Consider the following 26,448-nt stretch of genomic DNA (forward strand, 5'->3'; position numbering starts at 1 on the left):
TAGTAAATATGGACACCTTGCTTTTAATTCAGCTCTTCTGGCAGCATATTTTCTGGAATGTCTTGAGTCTTCATAAAATGTATAGGGGAAATGTGACCAAGTAAAATTGTTCAGGAATGTATATATGCTCTTAAATGCCTTGCTCACAGGTATTTAAACACTGAAAGGAATCTAACATATTTGTGACAATTAACAGGCAGTGGGCCAGTTCATTTTCATCCCCATGGTAATTACTGAAGTCAATACAGTTACTAGGTTAAACTCATCCCCTAGTGTATGTTCACATGATAATAAATTTAACTCCTGCGTGCAGCAAAGTTGCAGCTATGATTCAATAGCCTACCTATTTAATTTTTGTTGTCTACAACGGGAAACTTTATTTCAGAAACCTACATTCTAACCAGGTTTTTTTAAATATGAAATTTTAGATGGACACTAAGCTTTCACCAAAACCTTTTTTAGGCAAATGACACCACTGCCTTCTAATTTCCATTACTTTTCTTGTGCCTTTGTTGCAGATATGCCCCATTTGCATGTTTTGCAGACAATGCAATATTTCTGTTTTTATTTCAGTGTCAAACAAGACAATATTTGTGTATAAGAAATATCAGACCTTTCCCCAACCCTAAATGCGAACCATTCATTGAGAATTCAAAGGATGATCCATAATTTATTCTCTGAAGTCTCTTTATAAAAATTGGTTTCAGAGTAACAGCCGTCTCTAAGGTGCCACAAGTACTCCTTTTCTTTTTATAAAAATTACATTTTCATGCATCCATGGACAGTTCCGTGAATTTTCACATAGAAAATGCCAAAGATGGGTCATGTTTAACTCTGCTACTTCAAAAAAATCTTTATTTCTTTTTAATTGTTGGCTGTTCTAGACTCCAAAGAACACGGAGATGCTCTTCCGTTAGCACCAGACATTGGTAAGGATTTTACAACAGACTAAAAAAAAAAAAAAGCATAGTGCTTGAGAAACATGCTAGAATGGCAACTCTATATTTATCCACACAAACAGATGCTTCACAGGCAGCAGCTGCAGGACAATTTTGCCTAATAGTGCCCTGTGCACCTGAACCCTAACATGGAGAGATCATCCCTTCTGGGGATGTGAGAACAGGTCAGTTTTTATGCACACTCAATCATAGCCTCTCTATTACCCAGGGTGCCAGATGTGGTATCAGACAAGACCGGTAAGCAAATACAGAGACTTATCTAATACTTTGTTAGTTTAATTAAAAGCGGTTCTACAAAGTGGTAGTTGGATAAGTTAAATGTTAGACAAGACTATGCTACTACTAGACAAAAGCTGTTGCTGTATTCTGATCATATGGTGGTCACAGACCTGTTCCTACTGAACATTCACACCTCTGCACCAACAATTTGTATCCTCAGTCTCTATCTCCCTCCCACAAGCAACCTTTCATTATAGAAAACTATTTTTTAAAATTGGTACAGGAAGCAACACCCCTTAAAATCATGTTAAAATTAGTTTGTTTGTCCAGTTAAAGTATAAAGCTACAGGACTCAGATCACACACCTGCCATTGCTCATGTGAGCTATTTTAGAGGGACACTTTTGCACAACCAAGTGGGTGAATTTAGATTATTTTGCAAATAGCTTCCTCATGACAGATCTCACCCAAGGAGCACAGATTTCTTTATTCTCAGAGGGCTGGCTCATTGATTTTGTCAGAAGAAAATTAAAAACTTTGACAGTAATAAAACATTTTAACAGTTATCAGCCAATGGAAGTTATATGGGGGAAATAACTAAACTACTTCTTCACCTGTCAGCAACAGGAGGGAGAACTCCAGCCAACTTCACTGTTTTGCTTTTTAACAGCAGTATTTTCTTAATGTAAAGAGACTAGTTAAAGTATATTCAGTACCTGCACTGAGTTTTAACAGTCTTTTCAACTATAGTATGAATTTCTTTGCAGTTGATGCCCACATTGCATACATAGAGGGCAACCAGACCCACTGGTAGCTGCTGCTCACACCAGTCAAACAATACAATGGCTGTGTGCTAATGTGCGGGGGGTGCATTGCACTGATCAAAATATAATTTCTTGAGTTACTTGTAACACTTTGCAAGTATACTGAGCAGCCGTACTAGTCTGTCTCCCAACTGAAGGAGTGACTGGAGCTGCACTCTGCTAAGCCGCTTTAGGAATGGATTGCCATGAAACACTAGCCACCTTAGAAAAGGACACACAACCAAGGTCAGCATCTTAAAACTTAGCAGACCTGGTAGAGCTATTTCATGCACATCCCTTCTACGAGTAGAGTGTACACACATCTAGCAGCTCTCAGCCTAGACCAGTGGTGCTCAAACTTTTCCTGTCATGCCCCACCCCTCCATTACTGCCCAGTTGGCTCAGAAGAGGAGTTTGTGCTGAAGGCAGAGCTGGGGGCAGAACTGGGGATGGGGCTGGAGCTGGGGCCTTAGGTAGAGCTGGCCTGGGGGCAGAGAGGGAATGAGGGCAGAGCTGGGGATGGGGCTGCGGCAGAAGACAGGGCAGGGCTGGGTGGCGTTCCCTCCCCAAATCCCATGAGGGCTGCCCCAGGTCCTGCTGTGTGTCACCCTGAATGTTCCTCCGTGCCCCTACGCAGGAGGGCACACCCCACAGTTTTAGGACCACTGGCCTAAGCTGAAGCAGTGCCTTAATACTGTTTTCCTTCCCTGACACCAAAAGCAGAGGTGCTACAGCAGTGGGAAGGAGTGGGTAAAAGCTAGCAACAGCAGCAGCTTTGTCCTCTCTCTCTGAGCAACTTCTGTACTTAAATTAACGCCAGCATGTTTGTCCTCCCAGCCCTCCTGCACTGTGGAAGCTGCCTTTAAGGCAGATTCCCAATCCAGCAAGGAAGTCACTGTCATCATGGCTCTTAGAGACGTTACACTGAGAAGGATCTAGAACAGTGGCTCTTAAGTTTTATAGGTTCGCATGCCATCCTACTAAAAAAAATTGTTGTGAAGTGAATGGACGGAACATGAAGCTCATACACTAGTGTAAGAACTCCCTAGTCTACAGCCTGATTCTCTCCACACGGGTTAAAAAAAAAAAAAAAAGTTAAATCCATGTAAATCTCATTCCAAGACGAAAAAAACTGGAGACTTCACATTTCCTGTCCATTCTCAAGAGACTAGGCACCTAAATTTACTTATTTAGTATTTGCATATTCACTGAGCTAGGAGATGATATAGCTTATTAATACTGAGTGCAAGTTTGTAAAAAGTGACACTTGTCTAATGGTAAGATCATTTTACTTAAAAAAAATCAGATCAATTCAGGAACTCTTCTGCTGCTTCTCATGGTAAATATTGAAAGGGCAAAGTGGGAGGGGGACACTATAGAAACAACTGAATGTAAAGCAATACTCTGGTGTAAATTATATTCACAAATCTACTGCTTTCTTTACAATGGGGACAGAAGCAAAAGGCCCAAAATTCCACAGGAATAACTTACAGGGGAAAGGTTTCAGAGTAGCAGCCGTGTTAGTCTGTATTCGCAAAAAGAAAATGGAGTACTTGTGGCACCTTAGAGACTAACAAATTTATTTGAGCATGAGCTTTCGTGAGCTACAGCTCACTTCATCGGATGCAAATTGGTTAGTCTCTAAGGTGCCACAAGTACTCCTTTTCTTTTTACAGGGGAAAGGTACTTAATATTCAAATTACAAGCTCTTTTAATAAAAGATTTGGGGGAAAAATATGCTCCTAACAAATCATACCAGGATTCACTGCACACCACCTCTTTAGGGGTGTAACAGTTGTAACTGGCACTTTGGAAAGATGCAAGAATCTGAGAACAGTCTAACATTACATGCTTCAATACTGACTGCAAGAAAAACGTGGCAAGTTTAGGTTTGGGTATCAGCCTTCCTTCCATTCTGAATTCTCTTGCTTTGGTCAATTTAAGGCTTTTGTTTTAATTTATTAGCTTTAAATAAAGTGTTTAAATTCTTTATGAGAGACTGTTTTGCAGTCTATATTCAGTTGGTGCCTTATCATTCCATTCTCCCCAACCCAATTAAAAAATAGGTACTAATATCCCATAGCAACACATTTAGACTTGTTTTTCTGATTGTGTGGGGGAATTTAAGTCCCTCCCTTCCTTTACCTACCAATACTTGAGTTCAAGTTATAGGAAAACAGCCAACATCACTGCCAGAAAATCTGATTAATTTAACCAGTTTAGGCGTTATCAGCTGATGTATATAAACTGGAAATTCAAATTTTGGTAGTAGGGCCCTACCTATTTCACAGTCCATTTTGGTCAATTTCACGGTCATAGGATTTTTAAAATCATGAATTTCATTATTCCAGCTATCTAAATCGGAAATTTTACGGTGTTGTAAGTGTAGGGGTCCCTCCTGACCTAAGTTTGGGGGTGGAGGGGAGGGGGGAGAGGGTGTCTCAAGGTGTTTTCGTGAGGTTGCGGTACGGCTACCCTTACTTCTGTGCTGCTGCTGGCAACTGCACTGTCTTCAGAGCTGGGCAGCTGGAGAGCGGCAGCTGCTGGCTGGGAGCCCAGCTCTGAAGGCAGAGCCACTGCCAGCAGCAGCGCAGAAGAAAGGATGGCCTGGTATGGTATTACCACCCTTACTTCTGCGCTGCTGCCTGCAGAGCTGGGGCCTCAAGTCAGCAGCCGTTGGTTTCCAGTCACCCAGCTCTGAAGGTAGCAATGCAAAAATAAGGGTGGCATGGTATAGTACTGCCACCCTTACTTCTGCGCTGCTGCTGGCGGGGCACGGCCTTCAGAGCTGGGCGCCTGGCCAACAGCCGCTGCTCTCTGACCAGCCAGCTCTGAAGTCAGCGCAGAAGGGTGGCAATACCACAACCCTTTAAAATAACCTTGGTGACCCCCGCAACTCCCTTTTGGGTCAGGACCAGCATTTCTCAAATGCAGGGTCTCCCCCATGAATTCTATATAGTATAGGGTAAAAGTACACAAAAGACCGTATTTCACAGTCCATGCATTTTTCATGGCCGTGAATTTGGTAGGTGTCATAAATATAAAGGGAAGGGTAAACCCCTTTAAAATCCCTCCTGGCCAGAGGAAATCTCCTCTCACCTGTAAAGGGTTAAGAAGCTAAAGGTAACCTCGCTGGCACCTGACCAAAATGACCAATGAGGAGACAAGATACTTTCAAAAGCTGGGAGGAGGGAGAGAAACAAAGGATTTGTGTGTCTGTCTACATTTTGTCCTTGCCGGGGATAGACCAGGAATGAAGCCTTAGAACTTTTAGTAAGTAATCTAGCTAGGTATGTGTTAGATTATGATTTCTTTAAATGGCTGAGAAAAGAATTGTGCTGAATAGAATAACTATTTCTGTCTGTGTATCTTTTTTGTAACTTAAGGTTTTTGCCTAGAGGGGTTCTCTATGTTTTGAATCTAATTACCCTGTAAGGTATTTACCATCCTGATTTTACAGGGGGGATTTCTTATTTCTAATTCTATTTTTATTAAAAGTCTTCTTGTAAGAAAACTGAATGCTTTTTCATTGTTCTCAGATCCAGGGGTTTGGGTCTGTGGTCACCTATGCAAATTGGTGAGGCTTTTTATCCAACATTTCCCTGGAGAGGGGGGGGTGCAAGTGTTGGGAGGATTGGTCATTGTTCTTAAGATCCAAGGGTCTGGGTCTGTAGTCACCTAGGCAGATTGGTGAGGCTTTTTACCAAACCTTGTCCAGGAAGTAGGGTGCAAGGTTTTTGGGAAGTATTTTGGGGGGAAAGACGTGTCCAAACAGCTCTTCCCCAGTAACCAGTATTTGTTTGGTGGTGGTAGCGGCCAATCCAAGGACAAAAGGGTGGAATATTTTGTACCTTGGGGAAGTTTTGACCTAAGCTGGTAAAGATAAGCTTAGGAGGTTTTTCATGCAGGTCCCCACATCTGTACCCTAGAGTTCAGAGTGGGGGAGGAACCTTGACAGTAGGGCTCTAACTATATGACATTGCAGGCAGTTGATGTCTGAATATAGGCTGTTTGTGTTAAAGTGAGTTTACCAGATGTATGTGCAGAGAGGGCAGGCTTGAAATTTCAATTCAGTTAAATAATCTTTGCTGCTCACCTTGGTTTGGTTCTTCTAAGACAGTCAATCAAATGTTAATTGATATTTGGTTCACAGATTTGGACAGGTTTAGCATCAAATGATCTGCTCTTACTACACTGTATGGCATTACTTTTCCTCGACAAGCTACTCCATTAAGAGACTTGAACAATGCTGGCAGATAGTATTCATTACTACTAGAGCTGGACAAGTTATGAACATGATTTATTGAATAAGTTTTGGCTCTCTCTCTTCAGGAACTGCCAAAACAGATCATGAATCTCTACTGTTTGAAGGTATCTGCAGAAGATGAAGTTCACCCTTGTGCTAAGACAGGGGTGAGCAAACTTCTTGGCCTAAGGGCCACATCTGGGTGTGGAAATTGTATGGCAGGCCATGAATGTGCATAAAATTGGGTGCAGGAGGGGGTGAGGGCTCTGACTTGGTGTGTAAACTCTGTGGTGGGGCCAAGAAATGAGGAGCTCAGTGTGCGGGAGGGGGCTCTGCGCTGAGGCAAGAGGTTGGGGTGTGGGGGTGGGAGGTGAGGGCTCTGGCTGGGGGTGCATGCTCTGTGATGGGACTGGGGATGAGGGTTTGGGGTGCAGGAAGGTAGGTGCTCCAGGCTGGAACTAAGGGGCTCGGAAGGCAGGAGGAGGATCAGGGCTGTGGCAAGGGGTGAGGGTGTGGGCATGGGCAGGGGATCAGGGGTGCAGTCTCTGAGCGGCACTTACCTCAAGCACCTCCCAGAAGCAGCAGCATGTCCCCCCTCCGGCTTCTATGCGGAGGCACGGCCAGGCAGCTCTGTACCCTGCCATCCGCAGGCACTGTCCCTGCAGCTCCCACTGGCCGTGGTTCCTAGCCAATAGGAGCTGCGGGGGTGGCGCTTAGGGCGGGCAGAGCCCCTTGGCTGCCCCTACACATAGGAGCCAGAAAGGGGCCATGCCACTGCTTCTGGGAGCCGTGCGGAGCCACGGTATGCACGGAGTGGGGCAAGCCCCTGACCCTGCTCTCCGGTTACAGCGGGGCAAGCCCCGGACCCCTGCTCCCTGGTGGGAGTTCGAAGGCTGGATTAAAATGTCTGAAGGGCCGGATGCAGCCCCTAGGACGTAGTCTGCCCACCCCTGTGCTAAGAGCTTGCATAAAGCCTCTGTGCCATGAAGTCCTTTTTTTGAGGGACTCAGGGGCACACAGGTTTTGTAGGGACTCTGCACGGGGAGAATTTCACTCCAATTATTACCTGTACATGAATTACAGAGCAGAAATTAGTTAGATATTAGAGCTGTTGACTAAAAATGAGTAATGTGGTATGTTCTTCCTCAGCTCGATGAGAAGAATCCTTAAAGTCAAGTTTCCAATGAAGTTAACCACTGTTATGAATTCAAAATTAATCAAGTCTTACAGAAGGCAGTTTCAGCCAGAATTTTTTTTGCTGGAACAGTCATTTAAAATGAACGAGAGGCACAATCAAGGAGAGTTTAAGAAATAAAACTGATACTCCAATATGAGCATTTGCAGTACCTACCCAGCTTGATTCACTACTTGCATGAGAGATCAAAACTAAAAAAGATGACTTATCATGCATGTACTATACTATTATTTTGAACAGGGAGTAGGAATTACAAGCAATTGTGCATATGCTGAGTTCTCAACCAGGGCAAAGAACTTTGTTCAAAAAAAGGCACTCATCAAAACAAAGTAAACATTACCTGGTTGAGAATGAGATGGTGGGCGGAGTGGGGATGGTGGTGAAGGGGAAGAGATGAATTTAAAAAAAAAAAAAAAAAAGGCATTTTACCTTGGTTTGCCCTAGGTTCTTTTGATTATGTTCTGCATGGACTGAAGGTTTACTTCCAGACTCTGCACGAACGAACAGTTTTTAATTGAAGTAAAAAAAAAAAAGGTCAAATTACCAACAAATTTTTTTTTAAAAAATATATAGTGAAATTTAGAACTCTTACCCAGTGACTTTCTTCTTGCTTTCCATACTACTTCCACATCCCAGTCTCTTTACCTATTTAATACACTTATCAAAAAGTGTTGCTTAACCCTGAAGTGATCAGAGGCTCAAAGCTCTCACTTTCTTCCACCAGTGAAGAAACTTTTTTCTTTTTAAAAAAAGCAGCTACTTCACAGTTATTGCAAGAACACACTCTTCTGGGCCTGAGCGAACGTTAAAACAATGCTGGAAACGTTACTTTTCAGTATTAAACCTGGAGCAGGAAGAGGAATCGGTAGAAAAGTTGTCCAAAACCCTACACGTTGAACCACTTGTATCTCAGACGATCCAAGTAGAAGGTTTAAAAAACAAGACTAAAAGCAGGTGTTGTTTAATGTATTTTAATAGCAAACTTACAGGAACAGCACAGAAGACAGACAACATTAAAAACATGTACTTGCATGTAGGACAACTCAGTTAGAAAAGTATAGCGAATGGATGGAATCTACTGTATGATAAAAATGCTACAAACACCATTTAATTGCCATCGATAAGAAATTTACTTGTTTTAAAAAAATCCAAATGCTGGCATTGTCCAGAAAAATTTGACAGGTTTATTTATAATTGCTATAAAGTTGAATTGTTGAAACTTGTTCACTGAAACATTTTTGACTGCATTAATGCTCTATGTCCCCGCATTTATATTAAAAATCCACACACAAATGAAAATGGAAAAAAAACTTGCCAATACCCGATTCTGTCCCCTATGTTTCCATTTGCAACCATATACTTAGGTACCTTTTAACCCCATGGAAAAAAAATATCTAACGTTCATTACTACCAATAACAGGAAGAAGAGATTTGTATTGAGAAGGACAAACCCACCATAGTGGAGTTTAAGCACGCTCTCCACGTATGCGGCGTGCTAGCTGGATATCTTTTGGCATGATTGTGACACGTTTGGCATGGATAGCACAGAGGTTGGTATCTTCAAACAGGCCAACCAGGTAGGCTTCACTTGCCTCCTATTATAGAAGAAACAAAGAGTTAAAGACTTTTTACACACACAGCACCTAAAAGAATATAGGAGTCCATGACAGAATCTCAAGTAATCGTAAGTCTAGGAACATATCTATTAAAGATACCAACAGTTTAGTATTTTCAATAGTGTCAGTCTCTCTCACTGCTTCCCTACAAACAGCCAACCTGTATTACTTTTACTTCCACAGATAATGATTTTCTGTACTTTTAGCCAAATAAAGTTTGGTATACCTCTGCTATTTAGCTGATATTCTCTGGAAGATGATTACAGAGATACTTTGACCAAAACATAAGATATTGGGAAGTATTATAGCTACAACAGTACTCCTACAATTAAATAAATATTTAATCATTTTAAAATACTTTGACTAGGAACTTTAAGCCCATTATTATGATTCAGAGTGACACTAAACTCAGTAGAACAGCTTACACTGTTTGAAGCGAGCAAGAGTCTGAATTCTAACATCAAGTAACCTTCAAGTTAGCTTCTAAAATGCAAAATTCAGAAACAGGTACAAAGCCAATACAGATGCTCTTCAGCTTCTATACCTGTAAAGCAAATCTGGAAGACTGCTTAAAGTTTTTACACAGTAGATTGATGCTGAACTTTCTTTTGACTTGTACTTGTGAATGGAATAATAGGACAACGGTAGCACTAGTAAAGGCGTGTCTCGACGACCAAAAGGTGCTTAGGCTCCCACATCTTCTTTAACTTGACCTGCTAATTCATGTGAAAACTACCCTTCCTCACTAGGATTTCAGCACACAGCTTTTCCTACCGACAACAAGGCCGAACATATGTTAAAAGCCTAGTGTAGACCAGACACGCTGCCTTTAACATATAGTGAAGTGCTCAAGTTAAAGCCTGTGGGGGAAGGGAACACAGTTTACAACATAGCCTCAATACAAATTATCCTGCATCTTAATAGGGCTTTTCAATCATGTTCAGGTAAGTAGGATGAGCCAACAGGATTGGAAAAATAAACACACATGCCCTTTTTGCCTTGCAAGATTACCATTACGCTGAGCACTAGAGTAAACCAAAGGTTTCTATCCTGAAACAAAAGGGGTATGTCCAAATTAGCCTTTGCAGTGTTTTAGCAGCCTTGAGTTAATTTGCAATTAATTAATTCCAAGTTTAAAAAAACTAGTGTAGACAAACCCCAAAATCTTGAGACTCTCCCACTAGGTTTTAAAACACCAGTTAAGGATTTAAAAGCCTCACGCCACAAGCCCACAATTACGCAAATGCTTAACTTTAAGCATGTGATGCCCCACTAAAATCAGCTGGGGAAGTTAAGCATGTATGGGTCAGAAACCACAGACTTTGCTTTAGAAATAATAAAGCAAAATCATTTAGAGACAAGCCACCCACTTGAAACATTTGATCCTTCTAATTACCTGAACACAGAACTTTAACAAGACAAGTAGGCACTACTATTTTTCACAATGAGAAGAGAAGAAAGGATGCTACAATGCAGGAGTGGCCAAACTTACTCACCCCCTGAGCTGCATACAATAACCTCCAGAAGTTTAAGAGTTGGGGTACGCCTGTCAGGGCTTTGGACTTCAGCCCTGAGGGGAGAGGGGAGTCTCAGGGCTCCAGCCCCACTCCTGCTGAAGTCCCAAGCCTCAGCAGGTATGCTCCGCAGAGCTGAAACACCGAGACCTCCCTCTACATTGGGCAGAAACCAGAGGCAACGCATGGGGAGGCATGGGGGGTCATGTCCCCCAGATTTCTGCCAGGGTTTGCTGGCCCTGCTTGGTCACATGGTGCCGCCAGGCCCCCCTCTCTGCACAACAGCTGCTGGAGCCAGCAAGCTGGGAGCTGTGGCCTGTGGCAGCGGGCAAACAGCTGGGCGCTGCAGGGAGAACCTTTCCTTATGCTGCTGCCTCTCCATGCAGCGGAGCTAACACCTGGGAGCTGCAGGGAAGAGCTGCTGAGGTTTGGGGACATGCCTCAAGCTGTTGCGGGGAGGGCACAATTTAAAGGTTTGTCCCCCCCCAACTCTCAGCAGGCACCAGTTGTCTCTGGCAGAAGCCCCTAGCCCCTCTATGATGCCACAGTGCAAAAGCCCCGAGCTCCCCTCCCATCTGGTAGCTAGAGGGGGGGGGGGGAAGACATGGGGGGGACACCACGAGCCACACTAATTGTAAAAGAGCCACATGCAGCTTGCAAACCACAGTTGGCCACCCCTGCTATAGTATAATTCTATTAGCAGCTTTATCCAGTTACATGATTAAGTTACAGTTGTATTAAAATTTAATATTGAAAATTGCCAAATTATTTTTATATGTGCAGAGGTAACAAAAATGAACTATTCAGGATTTAAGTTGCCCAAACAAATCCAAGAGCAGGATCAATAAAAAGCCACCAATTTCCCAATATACTTTGTGGTACATAACTGAAATGCTAGCAAATCTGCAATTATTAATCATTGTTATACTAACTGTATTTTAGGAAGCCCTGGTTACCTAAATGTGTGCTCAGTGAAGTTTTTTGAGTGTCCTGAAACCTTAAATTATAAACACACAGGTTATCTACTCTCAAAGAGCTTGGCTTTCAACGATGTTAATTATTACAAAATTTAAGTGAGAGGGAAGGAATAGAACATTTATCTTAGTTTATTATGAGAAAAGTACTATTTCTGCATTTAATAAGTTAAGAGATTTTTTATGAGAGCTATTTCCAATTTTAATAATATATTTATGGCATTTTTATAAAGTTGTTTATTGACGAGATTATGTTATCAAATTATAAATGATACAACCACAAAAAGCTAATTACTTCGGGGGAGTTGAACACAGTAGCATCAATTCACCTAGAATTGAATCGGTAAATGCCTACTTCTGAAGTCCACCAATCGAGTGAAATTTTGACTAACCACAGAAACAGCCCAGCCAATTACATGAGTTTATGTAACTAACCTATCACATCCTCTCCCCCACAGTAACAAAGGCAACAGCATGGCCCTATCGGCTACTGCTCTAAAGATATTCTTTTAAGTCATTTCCATGTTTTACCATCATAAAGGATACTTATATAAAAGTTACTGCAGATTAGTTTGTGTGCATATTTACAGCAATATTCCAGCAGTTCCTCTCTCGTCATGATGAATTATTTCCTTGATAAATCTTTTTTCAGGTATTCAAGGTACTCTAAGAGTTAATCTGTTTAAATTATTTTTTAAAAGATATTAGAGGTTTCAGTTATGGATGCTTCTTTAGTTCTTTGTGATGTTTTTAGATATTTGCATAAGGAAACACCAGGTAACACATTTTGTTAAACAGTACTCAAACTATTAGGAATCCACACTAGCAGACAGGGACACCATTTAACCACCTTCTGAATATGAATACAGATGCATACAAATCTAAGCAGTATGACAACTGCCATGAGTTTCACAAGCTCGTCTACAGACATTCATGCACAAAAAAATTCTTTTAAATTAGGCCTAAAAATAAATCAGTCTTCCGATAAATTTTACCTGCAAAGCACCAATAGCAGCGCTCTGGAAGCGCAGATCTGTTTTGAAGTCCTGAGCAATTTCACGCACCAGACGCTGGAAGGGAAGTTTGCGGATCAGAAGTTCAGTAGACTTCTGATAACGTCTGATTTCACGGAGAGCCACAGTACCCGGCCTTTTAATTAATAAAAAAATAATTAACACTTACAAATATTCTATATCATTTTAGAATATCAAATAACCCACGTTCTTCTAATCTGAACTAGGAACGTTTTGTATATGCTCTGTTTTTACTAGAAGCATCTCAGTATTTACAACACAAAAACACCTTGACATACAAAGAGGGCCTGATCTCATCACTCATATATTAACTTCAACAGGCATTCCATCTATGGATAAGCAACAAGAGTAGACCTTCCAAAGCCTTGTCTTCAGCATGAAAAAAAGGTGTGCAACACATTAGCTAACGTACACTAACCAACGTGTGTTAAACTTAGTGCAGACAAGGCAAGTTGTAGTGTTAACATGAGTTATCTGGTCAAGTTAAGCCACAGACTCTCCCCAAGGATTTACCTCAACCAGCTAATTCGCATCAAAAACAGGTCACTCCCTCCCTACCCTGTAGCTATGACCATAAAAACGGCACTGAAAAACATCATATCCTTGGTTATATTTTATTCTAAGAGCTTAAAATCTCAAATTTTCTTACATTAGTGTTTTAACTAAAAATTCATGTTAATGCCATCTTTTTGCAAACACACAGTTCATTTCTGGCATGATTATTGTGTATATTTCCTTTATTATGAACATTTGGGGTTTTTTGCCTTAAGTTACTTACTAATTTGTAGTATTAATTTCCACCTCCCTCTTCTCATCTGTATTCTCTAATACTACTTTATGGACCATGAATGCAGACTAAAACATTCTTAAAATATGCATTTGTGGTGTTTCAAGATTACATTCACTTTCCAAAATGCCTTTCTGCTCCTCTTCTCAAAGAGAAGACACACACACTTTAATAACAATGACTATCCCTCAAGATGAACAATCGTATGTTAAATCTCTTAATTGCACAAGGATCCTTCCGGATGAAAGAGTTTATTACAACATAATTGTCAGCAAGAGATTTACCTGTAATTCTAACCTATTTCCTCCTCTATTTAAGTCTTCATTTTAGGTTAACTGAACGTAAAATTATTTGCAAAGATTCTGCTTATATGTAGACATGTTCTGCCCTCTAATGGTAGAATATCTTAACTACACTGTCAGTTCATTAAATAGCAAAATAGCTGTGAAGACAAAATTGTACCAGTTTAAGTAAATTAAAATCAGTTCTGTGCATTAAAGTTTGTTTCAGTCCAATTCTGTTACCATACTTAAATTAATTAGAAGCTAAATCACAAAGTGCATATATGTTTGGATGACATTTGTTTAAGCTTAAACGAGGTCTTAATTGCATAAATATAATTTAAAATTCATAATCTATTCAATAAGCCTATTATTACTACACATAAATTTAAGCCACTGTGCAAATATTCAACATAAAACATATTGTGGATTATTTAAAACTTGTTCATAATCAAGTAGTGAAATAATGAAAGCATTGTAAAAATCACCCTGATCAAGAATTAAAAAGAAAACCACCAAAGTTCCCCCAATGCAAAAAGTTCTGCTCCGATAAACGTTTCCGTTTGGTTAAGGGGATGTTGCATCACAAGCTTTGTCCCTGGTAATTTCTGTACCTGTAGCGATGAGGTTTCTTGACCCCTCCAGTAGAGGGCGCACTCTTGCGAGCTGCTTTCGTAGCGAGCTGCTTCCTAGGTGCCTTACCACCAGTGGATTTACGGGCAGTTTGCTTGGTACGAGCCATGTTCCTGAAAACTTCTCTTCCTTACACCTATCGGTAAAAAATTACCATGCGATCACACACTGCAACAAACTAGCCACTAGCTCAGATGTTCCAGAAATGCAGATTTATCTTTTACACCTTAAAAATATTGTCTAACAAGAATCAAAAGACGTACAACATTGAACAATTAAAATGATCCCGATTATACCTCTGTACCATGCAAACACCACACTTCTAACAACAGAACCTGCGACTCTAGGTAACTGCTTGCCACATAAAGGAATCCTTCCCTTTCAACTGCTGAATTAAGAAAAAACACACTAGCCAAAAAGGCCCATCGGTCTAATTTATCTAATTGCAAAAGAAATTAACTGTCTGAAGACCTCAGATTATTATTAAAATGCAGTTTCACCCAAGCGTTAAACAGGAACGATGCAGCAGCAAAACGTAAATAGGTCGATTCAAACAACAGATAAGAGATTGTTACTGCCCCCTGTAGCTCTCCCCCCGTCAGCTGAAAAGTGCTCCAAATATTACCTGAAAAACATTGGGGGGCTTGCATCCAATTTATAGTCTGCATTGAGCAAAAATACCTCTTTCAAAACAGTAGAGAGGGGGAAAGTAGACAAGCAGCCCCTCAATGGTTTCTGCAAAGCAACCTGCCCATTGCAATCGCTCGGCTATGCCCGCAAATTAAAAAGCAAATACACGCAAATCGGTATTTATTCCGCAAACAAAAAGAGTCTGACTTAAGTTCAAGAAAGCAACAAACTTTTTGGGGGGGTTGTTTTTGGTGCTGCCTCTCTGCCTCTTTCTGTGCAATTGCTTTTCCAAGGCTGCCTCGCTCCCAAGCGCCTCTCACTGGCAAACTCATCTCCCAGACCCGAACAAAATGGAAACAATCACGAAATGCAGCCCTAGTCCTTTTGCAAAGAGGGAAAAAAATAAAATTGCAAAAAATAATGCAAAAAATACAAGGAACTCCAAACCATGTGGGTGCAGATCAAGTGGGAATGGGGGAAAAGTTTGCAATCAAAATGCAAAAAAATGCACTGGGTTGCGGTTGTTTCTTTTGCAAATTTCTTTCCTTTTTTATTGTTTTTTAGGCAATAGGAAAAAAATATGGTCGGTGACCAGAGAAAAGAGACAAGATGGTGAAGCTGAGCAACAACTGTGGGGAGCAGGGGAAGGAAGGCAGGAGAGTTACCCTGGGCTGGCAAGTGGCTCCTCTTTGCAGCTGCTTCCCAGCCCTGATCCGGGGAGATGTTGGGCTCAGGAGGTAGCTAAGGGGCTGGGGAGGATGTTGGTGGGGGTCTGGAGTGGGGGTAAGGGGGGCACAGGGGGGCAATGATCGAGCGAAGAGGGGCTGGGGGGGCTGGGGAAGGGAGCAGCTCAGGCTCCTTGGCTGAGCAGGGGAAGGTGGCGAGGAGAAGGGGGACTCCAGATGCTGCCGCTTCCCAGCAGCGATTTCTGGCCCCCAAAAGTTTGTGCGGCGGGTTGGGGGGCGGCCATGGGTGCCCCGCCGACTGGCGGGGCGCGGGGAGTCTTGGGGGGAGAGCCAGGGACTTACCCCCGTCCGCTTGGGCTGAGAGCGGCTGCCGTGCAGGGAGGGAGGAAGCGAGGAGGAGCTACAGCTACTGCTGCTGGCGGCGGCGGCTGAGAGCACAATTGAAAGATGGCTGACTCGCGAGGGCCGTCCCCGCCGCCTGGCCCCGCCCTCTCCCGCCCCGGCCACGCCCCGGCCTCCACCAGGCGGCCAATGGTGCACAATGGAGGGAAGGCTTGGCCACGCCCACTCCCCTTCCTCCCTCCCTCATCTCTGCCCCCGCGCAACCTCTGAGCCGGGCTCTGTGTGTACAAACACAAAAGACACGCCGCGCGCGCGAGAGGGATTCCCTCCCCTCCTCCCTTTTCCCGCGAGCAGAGGGGGAGGCCAGCGGCCAGGAGGGAGCGCGAGGCCACTCCGGGGACTCTGCCGCGGCTAACGGCCGCGGGCGTGAGCCCAACAGCCAGCGCGAGATCAGACCAACGGCAACCGGCCCCCTGTAGCCGTCCGCCCCTACCATACCCCAGCTGTAGCCAGCCCCGCACCTCGCAACCAGACCCGGCCGCTGCCCTGTCTCCACCCCCAGAGATGGCTAGGGCCAGGCAGCCCCACACTGTTGTGCCCCTAATTGCTGAACAAATAAAAATATTAGTCGTGTCCTGGCTTACCTGTGGGGCACTGCCCGGATGGGTCCCACAGGCTCCTCTTGCTCAGGCACGACCATGTACAACAGCGCAAACACTTCCCGCCTGCCACTAATGTAATTCATAAATGTCAAAGGAGCTTTAGGGAGCCAGACGCAGTCCCTGCCCCAGAGAACGTAAGCAAAATGTCTGAGGGACTGACAGGCTGGAACAGTGAATGTGGGGAGGTTAAAAAATCAAATTACACATGGCTGGAAAAAATTCAGACCTAGAGCTGGTTCTTGACACCTCCGAAGTTGGAGGATGCTCAGATCTGAAGGGCTGGATCAGTCCTAGGGCTGGAGAAGTATTTTCGGGAAATTGCAGGTATCTAGTTCAAACACATACAAAACAAAACCCTGTAATGCAACCAGGTGAGACTTTTAGAACCGCCTTAAAATTAATCTAGGATGAAAGAATTCTCTTCCCCCTCCCCGCAAAATCAGACTTTTGGGTGCATGAGACTGGGAAGGGATCACTGTCGAGAAGTCCAGCTTGGAAAAGATTTGTGGGAGAAATGGGTTATAAGGAGAGATTTGAAAAGAGTGGAAATGACAGAAGGCACTTGGAGGATCAGTAGCGGGAGGTTATTCCAAGGTGAAAGTGCAGTTATGGTCAGAAAAGTGACTATGTAAAAATGGCCCCTGCTCATCCAGAGTTATATTTGTTGCCTTATTATTTAATGAGAACATGCATTTTACTTTATATTTTTGTTAAACCTGAGAAGCTAAAATATCTATAAGAGAGTGAACTGCATTCTATTCTGACTTACCCATCATGAACAGATTTGTGAAGTTACAGTTGCAGGGTCAAATTCTGTAGTCAGTTACACCTGTGCAACCCAATTGTCTTCAGTTGTACAGGTATATAACTAAGCTTTACCACAAGTGATGATGCAAGAGAGCCAGAAAAAAACAGTTTGACTCTCTGATCTTAAGATGAGTTTATGAAGCTAGCAGTTAGAAAAAAATATCATTTTACCTGTAAACTCTGGAAAAATCAATAGCGAAACCAAACCTGTTATCCTCTGATACTTTTACAGTCACTTTTTAAAGTAGAACTGCACTTTAAGAGGTAACAAGAAAGAAGACCCAGAGTAAATAATTATAATATTATAGAATAGGATATTATAAAATACAATATAAAATAATAAAGGCCAGGCACCCAAAATTAACATTATTACTGAAACAGTGCAAACAGACTTCAATGACCAGTTGGAAGAGTTAACGGCCATTAGCACAGACAATTATTACATGAGAGGAAGTGCCCAGCCTAAGGGCCATTATTGTTGGTATTAACTGTAAAAATATTAAAATGTAAAAATAAAGTAATTATGCTTTCATGTGTTGCATTGGATATGGGATTCCATTTACAATATAGGTCTTTTCCTAGCAGTTAGGGTCTCACTCTGCAGTCTTGATTAGCACGAATATTCCTACTGATTTCAGCAGGAATCTTCATGTAAATAAGGACTGGAGGATTGAGCCATTAGATTACAGTCCAGTGAGCAAGGGGAAGCTTCCACTCCATTCTCAACCTACTATTAGGTTTAATATAATTTGTATTAATAACATTAAACTATGCTTAACTCAAGTTCAACATTGCTTTGAATGATGCCCTACTCCAGCATTTTTCAAACTTCAGGTCGCGACCCAGTACTGGGTTATGGCATGTCAGGCACTAGGTCGTTCTGGTCAGCACTGCCGACTGGGATGTTAAAAGTCCCATCAGCAATGCTGCCCAGCGAAGGCAGGCTAGTGCCCACCTGTTTCGACACCACTCGCACCTCCGGAAGCGGCCAGCAGTGGGTCCAGATTCTAGGCAGGAGGGCCACAGGGCTCTGCATGCTGTCCCCGCCCCAAGCACCAGCTCTGCACTCCCATTGGCTGGGAACCGGCCAACAGGAACGGGGGGGGGGCAGGGCAGGGCCTGCGGGCGAGAGTCGCGTGAAGCCACTTGTGCGCCTCTGCCTAGGAGCCGGACCTGCTGCTGGCCACTTCAGGGGCGCAGCACGGTCCGTGGTGCCAGGACAGGCGGGAAGTCTGTCTCTGCACCCCAGCTGCACCGCTGACCAGGAGCCGCTGAAGATAAGTCCATGCCCCAACCCTGCACCCCAATCCCCTGCCCCAGCCCTGAGCCCCTCCCAAACCCAGAACCCCTTCCTGCATCCCAAACCCCTCATCCCCAGCCCCACCCCAGAGCCTGCACCCCCAGCCCAGAGCCCTGACACCCTCCCACACCCCAGCCCCCTGCCCCAGCCCAGAGCCCCCTCCCACACCCTGAATCCCTTACCGCCGCATCCCAACCCTCTGCCTCTGCCCTGAGCCCCTCCCACACCCCAAACCCCTCATCCCCAGCTCCACTGGGTCATGGGCATCAACAATTTTCTTCAGCTGGGTCCCCAGAAAAAAAGTTTGAAAACCACTGCCCTATTCTGCTCTCCCAGCCAGGAGCTCTGCCTTTGGTGGAAATTCCCTCGAATTCCATGATGTCATGGGGGGTGGGACAAAGCATGAATATTCTGGCTCAGCTGACTCAGTCTGTCTCCTGCTCTTGACCTAATCACTTCTTCTGATTCCCAAGATGCAATACACAGTTCCTTTCCCTTCTCACAGGTCCAAAACAAAGAGTTCAGGAGATAGTGAATGAAAGAAACCCCGACAAGCAACCCATGAGCAAGGAAAAAGAAGAAATCAAATGTGCATCTACCCATCAGGTCTTACAGCTGTGCTGTTGTCCCGCTGTTGAACTGAAACTTTACAACAATATCTTTAGGACCAAACTGTACCCTCAGTTAACCATGCACATTGAAGCCAAAATTAATCACATATGAGTATTTGAGGGGAGAATCTGTCCCAAAATATTTTAACTTTCTTTAAATTTAAATTCTTTACATTTTCTTCTTCTCAATTCCTCTTTTCTTACTAATGTTTCTAATATCCTTAAAGGCAACTTGCAAAAGAAAGAAAAATGGATTTATTTATGAATATATAATGAATATTTGAAACAATATTCAAAACTTTTTCTTGTTGTTTGTACCCTAAAAGTACCAGGAATATCAAGTTTTACCTTCCCAATCTTTTGCTGGAGAGGACAGGGATGCTGGAACAATTTTTATAGTGGGGGTGCCGACAGCCATTGAACAAAACTGTATATAATGGAAAACACTTCAAGCCAGGGGTGCTGCAGCACCCCCCACACTCCTAGTTCCAGCACCTATGGGAGAGGACACTTTTGAGAACCAAAGAATAGTTAATAGAGCTGAGGGTGCTGCTGGTCTCTTATGTGTTTTTCAGACATTGAGTTAAAAGGTTAACACAGAAGCAAACTAACAAATGCTAGATGCCTCACAATCTGGGTTCAGACCAGGCACAGCACAGCAGGTGCTCTAGTAGCACTAAAAGACCCGGCCTCAAGTAAAGCCGGGGGATGGATGGACGGTCTTCCTTCTACCAAAACCCAAGAAACCAGGCAGAGCCTACAGCTGAATACATTTTGTATTTAGGTCACAGAAAGACCTTTTTTGAGCTACCTTGTGTGAGCTGGACATCAGTTGCACTACTGAAACTAGGTGAGCCCACTTTGCAAGACACCTGAGCATGAGAAATTTTATCCCAAAAGGAATTTCAAAGACAACATTATAAAAGAGAAAATAGGGGTGAATTAGCACAGAGAACTGAGAATCAGTGCTCCTGAGTTCTATTTCTGATTCTGGATTAGTACTGATTTGCTGTGGGTTTGAACAAGATGAGTTCTGCCCCATCGTTATAGCTTCAGTCCTGCAAAGACTAATGAATGTGCTTAGTCCAACTGACTCAAAGCTTAACTTTACACTGATCCTGTCTGCATCTTCCAGGCTTCCCCTAACATCATCACCACATACGCACAAGCAAACTTATACTGCCATTGATTTCTGGACAGTGGTCTGTACTCTCTGACCCTTCCAGTGGGGGCCATAGAGCAAGGAAAGGTAATAAATGCTACTTGAAGCAGCATTAACTAATCCCTACTTTTTACATGGCCCAATGGCCATGTGAATTTCCTGTGGAGGAGAAAGTGATGGCTACACAGAGCAGGGAACATCTCGTATAACCACATTCCCTCCACACCAGCACCAGGTTTTTATAACATCTTTGCTGCCTGCCACACAGCAATTGCAGAGGGACCATGGAGTTCATGATGTGTGGGATCATCCACTGTTTGGCATATGTATTGCAACAGCTGTTTTTAAATCTTATTATATATATCAGCTGTGAAAGTTTTGTATACCGATATCCACTGTATTGGGGGCAGGGGGAACACTTAAAATTTAACACTACAAAATAATCAATATTCCTAATACACATTACAAAAGTCCCAAACAGAATACTGAGGAACTTTTAAATAGTTGATTGGTTTTACACTATGTTTCCATTTCCTTTGATTGTCCTTATAATCCACATATTTATGTTGCTTTTTATTATATGTTACATTGTTTCAGTGTATGGATAACTGACATGAATAAGTACCACTACTATATTTTTAATACATCTGTGGGCCTGCCCTCATCATGGAAGCTGCAGCCTCTTGCTGAAGAGTTCAATTGGCCTGCTAAACCCAGGGTTGTGAGTTTAATCCTTGAGGGGGCCATTTAGGGATCTGGGGCAAAAATTGGGGATTGGTCCTGCTTTGAGCAGGGGGTTGGACTAGATGATCTCCTGAGGTCCCTTCCAACCCTGATATTCTATGATTCTATGACTCTCTAAACTTGTGCATTTTGTTTTGCTTCCCTCTGCATTGCATTATACTACTCAAAACACATTTTTGACATATTATAGATGTTGTAATGATGTTCTGTAATATGGTAACAGCCTCTTAAATAGAAAGATCTGGTGACTATATTCTTAGATAATGTTTCTCTAAACAAAAGCTAATATTGTTTTGTTTCTGATATTTACATGGCAAGAATTTATAAACTTGTTAAAACTTTCTAAATACATAGTTTAAAAAAACCCACACACTTTTATTAATCAGGGCACTGTGACCTCCTAAGGTACAAAAGGGTTAAATGAATCAGACACAAAATAAAGGAATGCATACCAGGGCTCTAAGCAACCTCAAAAAAGATTTAGTATGGCTTATGGGTAAAACAGATGCTGGCAGGGTTAATTTACAACAGGACCAAAGACTGGAAATTCTATGATATCTCAGAAAGTTTGTGATTTTTAGGGGAAATGTGGTCTAATGTTTAGAGAAGGGACCTGGGAGTCAAGACTCTATCTCAACTCTTCCACTGATTCTGTTTGACATGGGGCATACCATTTAACCTCTGACTTAGTTTACCCATCTTAATGTATGTGCGATAATACATATGTGAGAGGTATTGTGTGGCTTGATAGATATTTATAAAATGCTTTTAGGTTCTTGGATGAAAGTTGCTGTACGAATGCAAATTTGTATTCATTATAAGTGGTGGATAAAGAGAAACAGATTTGAAACTAAGCCCACCAAGCCAAGTTAATTTGTACAGATAAAGATATTTTGAGGGAGTTTAAAAGGTCTTCTGCAGATAGAGCAGTGGTTCTCAAAGCAGGCCCAGCATTAGACTCATTGGGGCACAGGGCAGAAAGCCGAAGCCCTGCCGTATGGGGTTGAAGCCCGGGCCCTTCACTTAAGATTGAATCCGAAGCCTGAGTAATGTAGTTTTGCAGAGGCTCTTGTGGCATGAGGCCCCAGGCAATTGCCCTGATTGTTACCCCCTAACGCCGGCCCTGGCTTTTATATGCAGAAAACGCTTTATTGTGACACAGGTGGGCCATGGAGTTTTTATAGCATGTTGGGGGGACCTCAGAAAGAAAAAGGTTGAGAACCCTTACTATAGAGGATGGTAGCATAAACATGTGAGGAAACAGCTTCCTAAAGTTGCAGTATCAAAATAATTAACCTCATTCTAGCTGTCCAGGTCCTTCATACACGACCAAGTTATAACTTTTTTGGTCTTTTTTTAACCATCATGCTTTCCTGTGCAAGAAACTGATTATCCCATGAGCCTCATCCCAATGGAGGCTACTGTAAAATCTTTTATTTCCTAGTACTTTATTTCTGTATTGATAGATTGAGTTTAAGCTGCTGAGGAGAAACAACCAGGATAAAGTCTAATTAGTTCTCAAATGAGATTCCTACAACTCCAATGATTTATTTTGATCTCCTATTTAGCAGAACCTCAGCGAGTTGGGTCGCCCCAGGACTCTGGCAAACAAGCCCCTGTAGGTTTGCATTAGAAAAAACACAGGCTTACTATTTTCCATCCATTTAGGCTCACGTTGGCCTGATTTCATAGTGCCATTTTCTTTTAAAATATGCTCACTTCTGCACTGATGTGGTATCCAGCCCAGGCTGAAGTTGTCTTGAAAGGCTCTGACTTTCTCGGAGGCACCATATTTTGGAGAACTGAAAGAGATGTATTATTTAGTTCATATTTTTTCTCAGTGGAATAGACTCAGGAGATATGCATCTCAGTTTCAGGAGTGCCCAGGGGGGAAGCAGTCATATAGCGGTACTCAAGCATATTGCAGTGCAAGGCAAACAACACAATGCAGGATACCCCAGCAAACAGCAGTCCTTAGTATAAGGTGTGGTCCTCAATATCATTAGTTTATTTTTAACACTAAGGCTCTTTTGACCCAGTACTTTCAAAATATTTGTGTTCACCTCATTGTGAAAGTACAGGAGTAAGGTCCTCTTGAAACAGCATTAAAGCATCACGGGTCTAATTTTGAACATCTGCTGAGATACATTCTCAGTAATGGTATCATTATTTTGTGATCTGACCCTAATACAGTTTTGAGATACTCTGTGTGACGCTCTGTACCTCGGGGGAACACCCAGCACCCATATGTTCATCCTTGTAAAATGATTGTGTGGTATCCAATGCAAAGTTTGTCATGTCAGATGTCTTTGGAAGGCTCATGATGCACTGAGCATTGTTGTTATAGTGATGTTATAGTAATTTTTGTTACAGTAATGTTATAGGTTATAATTTCATGTATATAGTTATGAGGCTGAAAATGTATCCTCATGGCTTAAAATAAGCCCAGGCAAAAACTCTCCAAGAGCAGAGAGGCACTTCACACCTCATCAGGGCATGTATGGGACAAACCCAAGCCAGCCTCACAGGAGCAAAGGACGCTGGCCTAGGCAGCAACAAAAGGATCTGTTGGACTCTCGAGTGAGTCACCCCCCCTTCCTTTGGTCAGTTTGTGATTGAGATGCGGTAATGCTCATCTGACTCTGAAGGGGAGGGGGGCAAAGCCAAGAGGGAAGAAATAACATAATAAAAGGGAGAGACATTTGCCATGCTCTTCCTCTCTCTTCCATCTACATCTACAGACACCACACCAAGCAACTGAAGCACTGATCAAAGGGGAGAGCCTGGCTGAAGGGCAACCAGCCAGCCTGTGGTGAGAAGCATCTAAATTTGTAAGGGCATTGAAAGTGTTAAGCTCATCTTAGAATGCATTTTGCTTTTATTTCATTTGACCAAATCTGACTTCTTGTGCTTTGACTTATAATCACTTAAAATTTATCTTTGTAGTTAATAAATCTGTTTGTTTATTCTACCTGAAGCAGTGTGTTTGATTTGAAGGGTGTCAGAGACTCCCCTTGGGATAACAAGCCTGGTATATATCAATTTCTTTGTTAAATTGACGAACTCATATAAGCTTGCAGCTTCCAGTGGGCATAACTGGACACTGCAAGACGGAGGTTCCTAGGGTTGTGCCTGGGACCAGAGATATTGGCTAGTGTCATTCGGTTGCACAATCCAAGGAGCAGTTTGCATGCTAGAGGCTGTGCGTGAACAGCCCATGAGTGGGGGGTTCTCAAAGCAGAGCAGGGTAAGGCTGGCTCCCAGAGTCAAGGTTTGGAGTGACCTAGCAGATCACTGGTCCAGATAACACCAGAGGGGAACGTCACACTCTGCAGCATCCCATCTTTTTTAATGAGTACTCCCAAGTCTCAAAACCCACTTCCAGGAAAACAGGACTCTTGAGGGACAACTGAAGAGGGAATGAGGAGCCGGAATGGCAGGCAGCATATTTTAAAATGACAGCAGGTAACTTTAAATTCTTCTCAGTCTTATGAGCCTAGAAGGTTTTGTTTTTTAAATAAAGGAGAGCTTCCTAGCAAAGCAGGTTTTTGCAAATTCTTTAAAAAGAAAAGGAGTACTTGTGGCACCTTAGAGACTAACCAATTTATTTGAGCATGAGCTTTCTTGAGCTACAGCTCACTTGAAGTGAGCTGTAGCTCACGAAAGCTCATGCTCAAATAAATTGGTTAGTCTCTAAGGTGCCACAAGTACTCCTTTTCTTTTTGCGAATACAGACTAACACGGCTGTTACTCTGAAACCTGCAAATTCTTTGTCGATCACACAGATCACTGTGCCACAGTTCCCACCTGCCACTTGCTTAGCAGTAATTTCCCCCCTCCTCTTCACCTCATACTCATGTCTCATGAGGTATCTCAAGACAAAAGCAGCAATCACTATGAAGAATAGGTGCCTAGATTATTGTCATATAAATACCACAGATTAGATAGGTTGGCTCCCCTAAAAACTCTGCTTACACAGTGCTCACCCCTGTGTATGCATATGGACAGTGGGGCCAGAATGACACAATATCCAGTTCTCTGCTCTTCTTCTGTCTACCCATTCCAAGTCAACTGCTCTCATCACCAGAGTGATCCCCACAGCCAGCATAACTGAGATCTGGAAATTCACTACAATGACAATTTAACAATGCTTAGGACTTATGCAGTACTCTTCACTTTCAGAGGGATTTACAAAAATTAACTAACTAGCTGCCACTACACCTTGCAAGTTAAATATTAATATTATGCTTAATTTTTATGGACAAAGAAATTAAGGCAGAACTTGGGGCCAAAGTTTTCCAAAACTGGCCTCTGATTTTGTGTACCCAACTTGAGATACCTTGAATATAACTTTTAAAAGTGCGGGATACCCCAATTACAGCTGAGGACAAAGGGATCTGTAGGCACCAGACACTTCTGAAAATCAGGCCAAGGTGTCCCAAGCTGGGCACATAAAAACTGAGTAACCTCAAAACTGCAGGGTACTTTTGGAAGTGTTGCCCCAAGTAACTTGCTGAAGGCCACAGGAGAAGTCAGTGTTGTAACTAGAATTAGAATTCAGGAGTGCCTGGCTCCCAGACCTGTACTTGGACCACACCTCTATTCTGAGAGGAATATGAGTTGGCAGTACTGGGTCCAAAGGATTGATATGGTAATGCATAGCTTCTCAGGAGCAAATTGGTTGTTACAAGAAGGAGGGTGAAAAATTCTTCTTGTTCACTTCTGAGGATAACACAAGAAGCAGTGGGATTAAATTGCAGCAAGGGAGGTTTAGATTGGAGGACATTTGGAAAAACATCCTGATTATGAGGGTAGTTAAGCACTGACACAAACTGCCTAGAGCAGAGGTTCTAAAACTGTGGTCTGTGGACCAAAGTCCATTCAGGTGGTCCGCGGATAGTTCCCTCTAAGGTGTGTGCCTGGGTGGCCGTGCACAAGAGAATGAAGAGCCTCCCATCTAATTAATGGAGCTGCGCAGGCCTGGCTCCACCAATTAGGTGCCTGGACCCTGGAGAAGAAGCACATGTAAAGTGAGGTGGTGGCCTTGGGGGAATAGGGGGTAGGTGGGAGGGGGCAGTGGGGTGAGAAGAAGGGTGGGGGGAATTTGGGACACGCAGGGCTGCGGCGGCCAGAGAAAGAGGCAATTTTCCCCAGCTCCAGGGCTACGGCTGCCGGGGAGAGATCCCCTTCCTTCCCAGCCCCAGATTGGGGGCTGTCACGACAGGGGAGAGAGGGCACATCCAT

The 26,448-nt window shown here is 43.0% G+C and overlaps 1 protein-coding gene across 1 annotated transcript; it reads right to left on the reverse strand.

The window, feature by feature from the left end:
• Window positions 1-8,378: 8,378 nt before the first annotated feature.
• Window positions 8,379-16,056, reverse strand: H3-3A (H3.3 histone A). Its single transcript, XM_074947099.1, has 4 exons — window positions 15,919-16,056; window positions 14,242-14,396; window positions 12,521-12,674; window positions 8,379-9,016 (listed from the first exon to the last, which is right to left on the reverse strand). The coding sequence occupies exons 2-4, from the start codon at window positions 14,367-14,369 to the stop codon at window positions 8,888-8,890; spliced, it is 411 nt and encodes a 136-aa protein (XP_074803200.1). The 5' UTR covers window positions 14,370-14,396; window positions 15,919-16,056; the 3' UTR covers window positions 8,379-8,887.
• Window positions 16,057-26,448: the final 10,392 nt, after the last annotated feature.

The sequence above is a fragment of the Natator depressus genome, chromosome 3, assembly GCF_965152275.1.
Source record: "Natator depressus isolate rNatDep1 chromosome 3, rNatDep2.hap1, whole genome shotgun sequence".
In the NCBI taxonomy this organism is placed as follows: Eukaryota; Metazoa; Chordata; order Testudines; family Cheloniidae; genus Natator; species Natator depressus.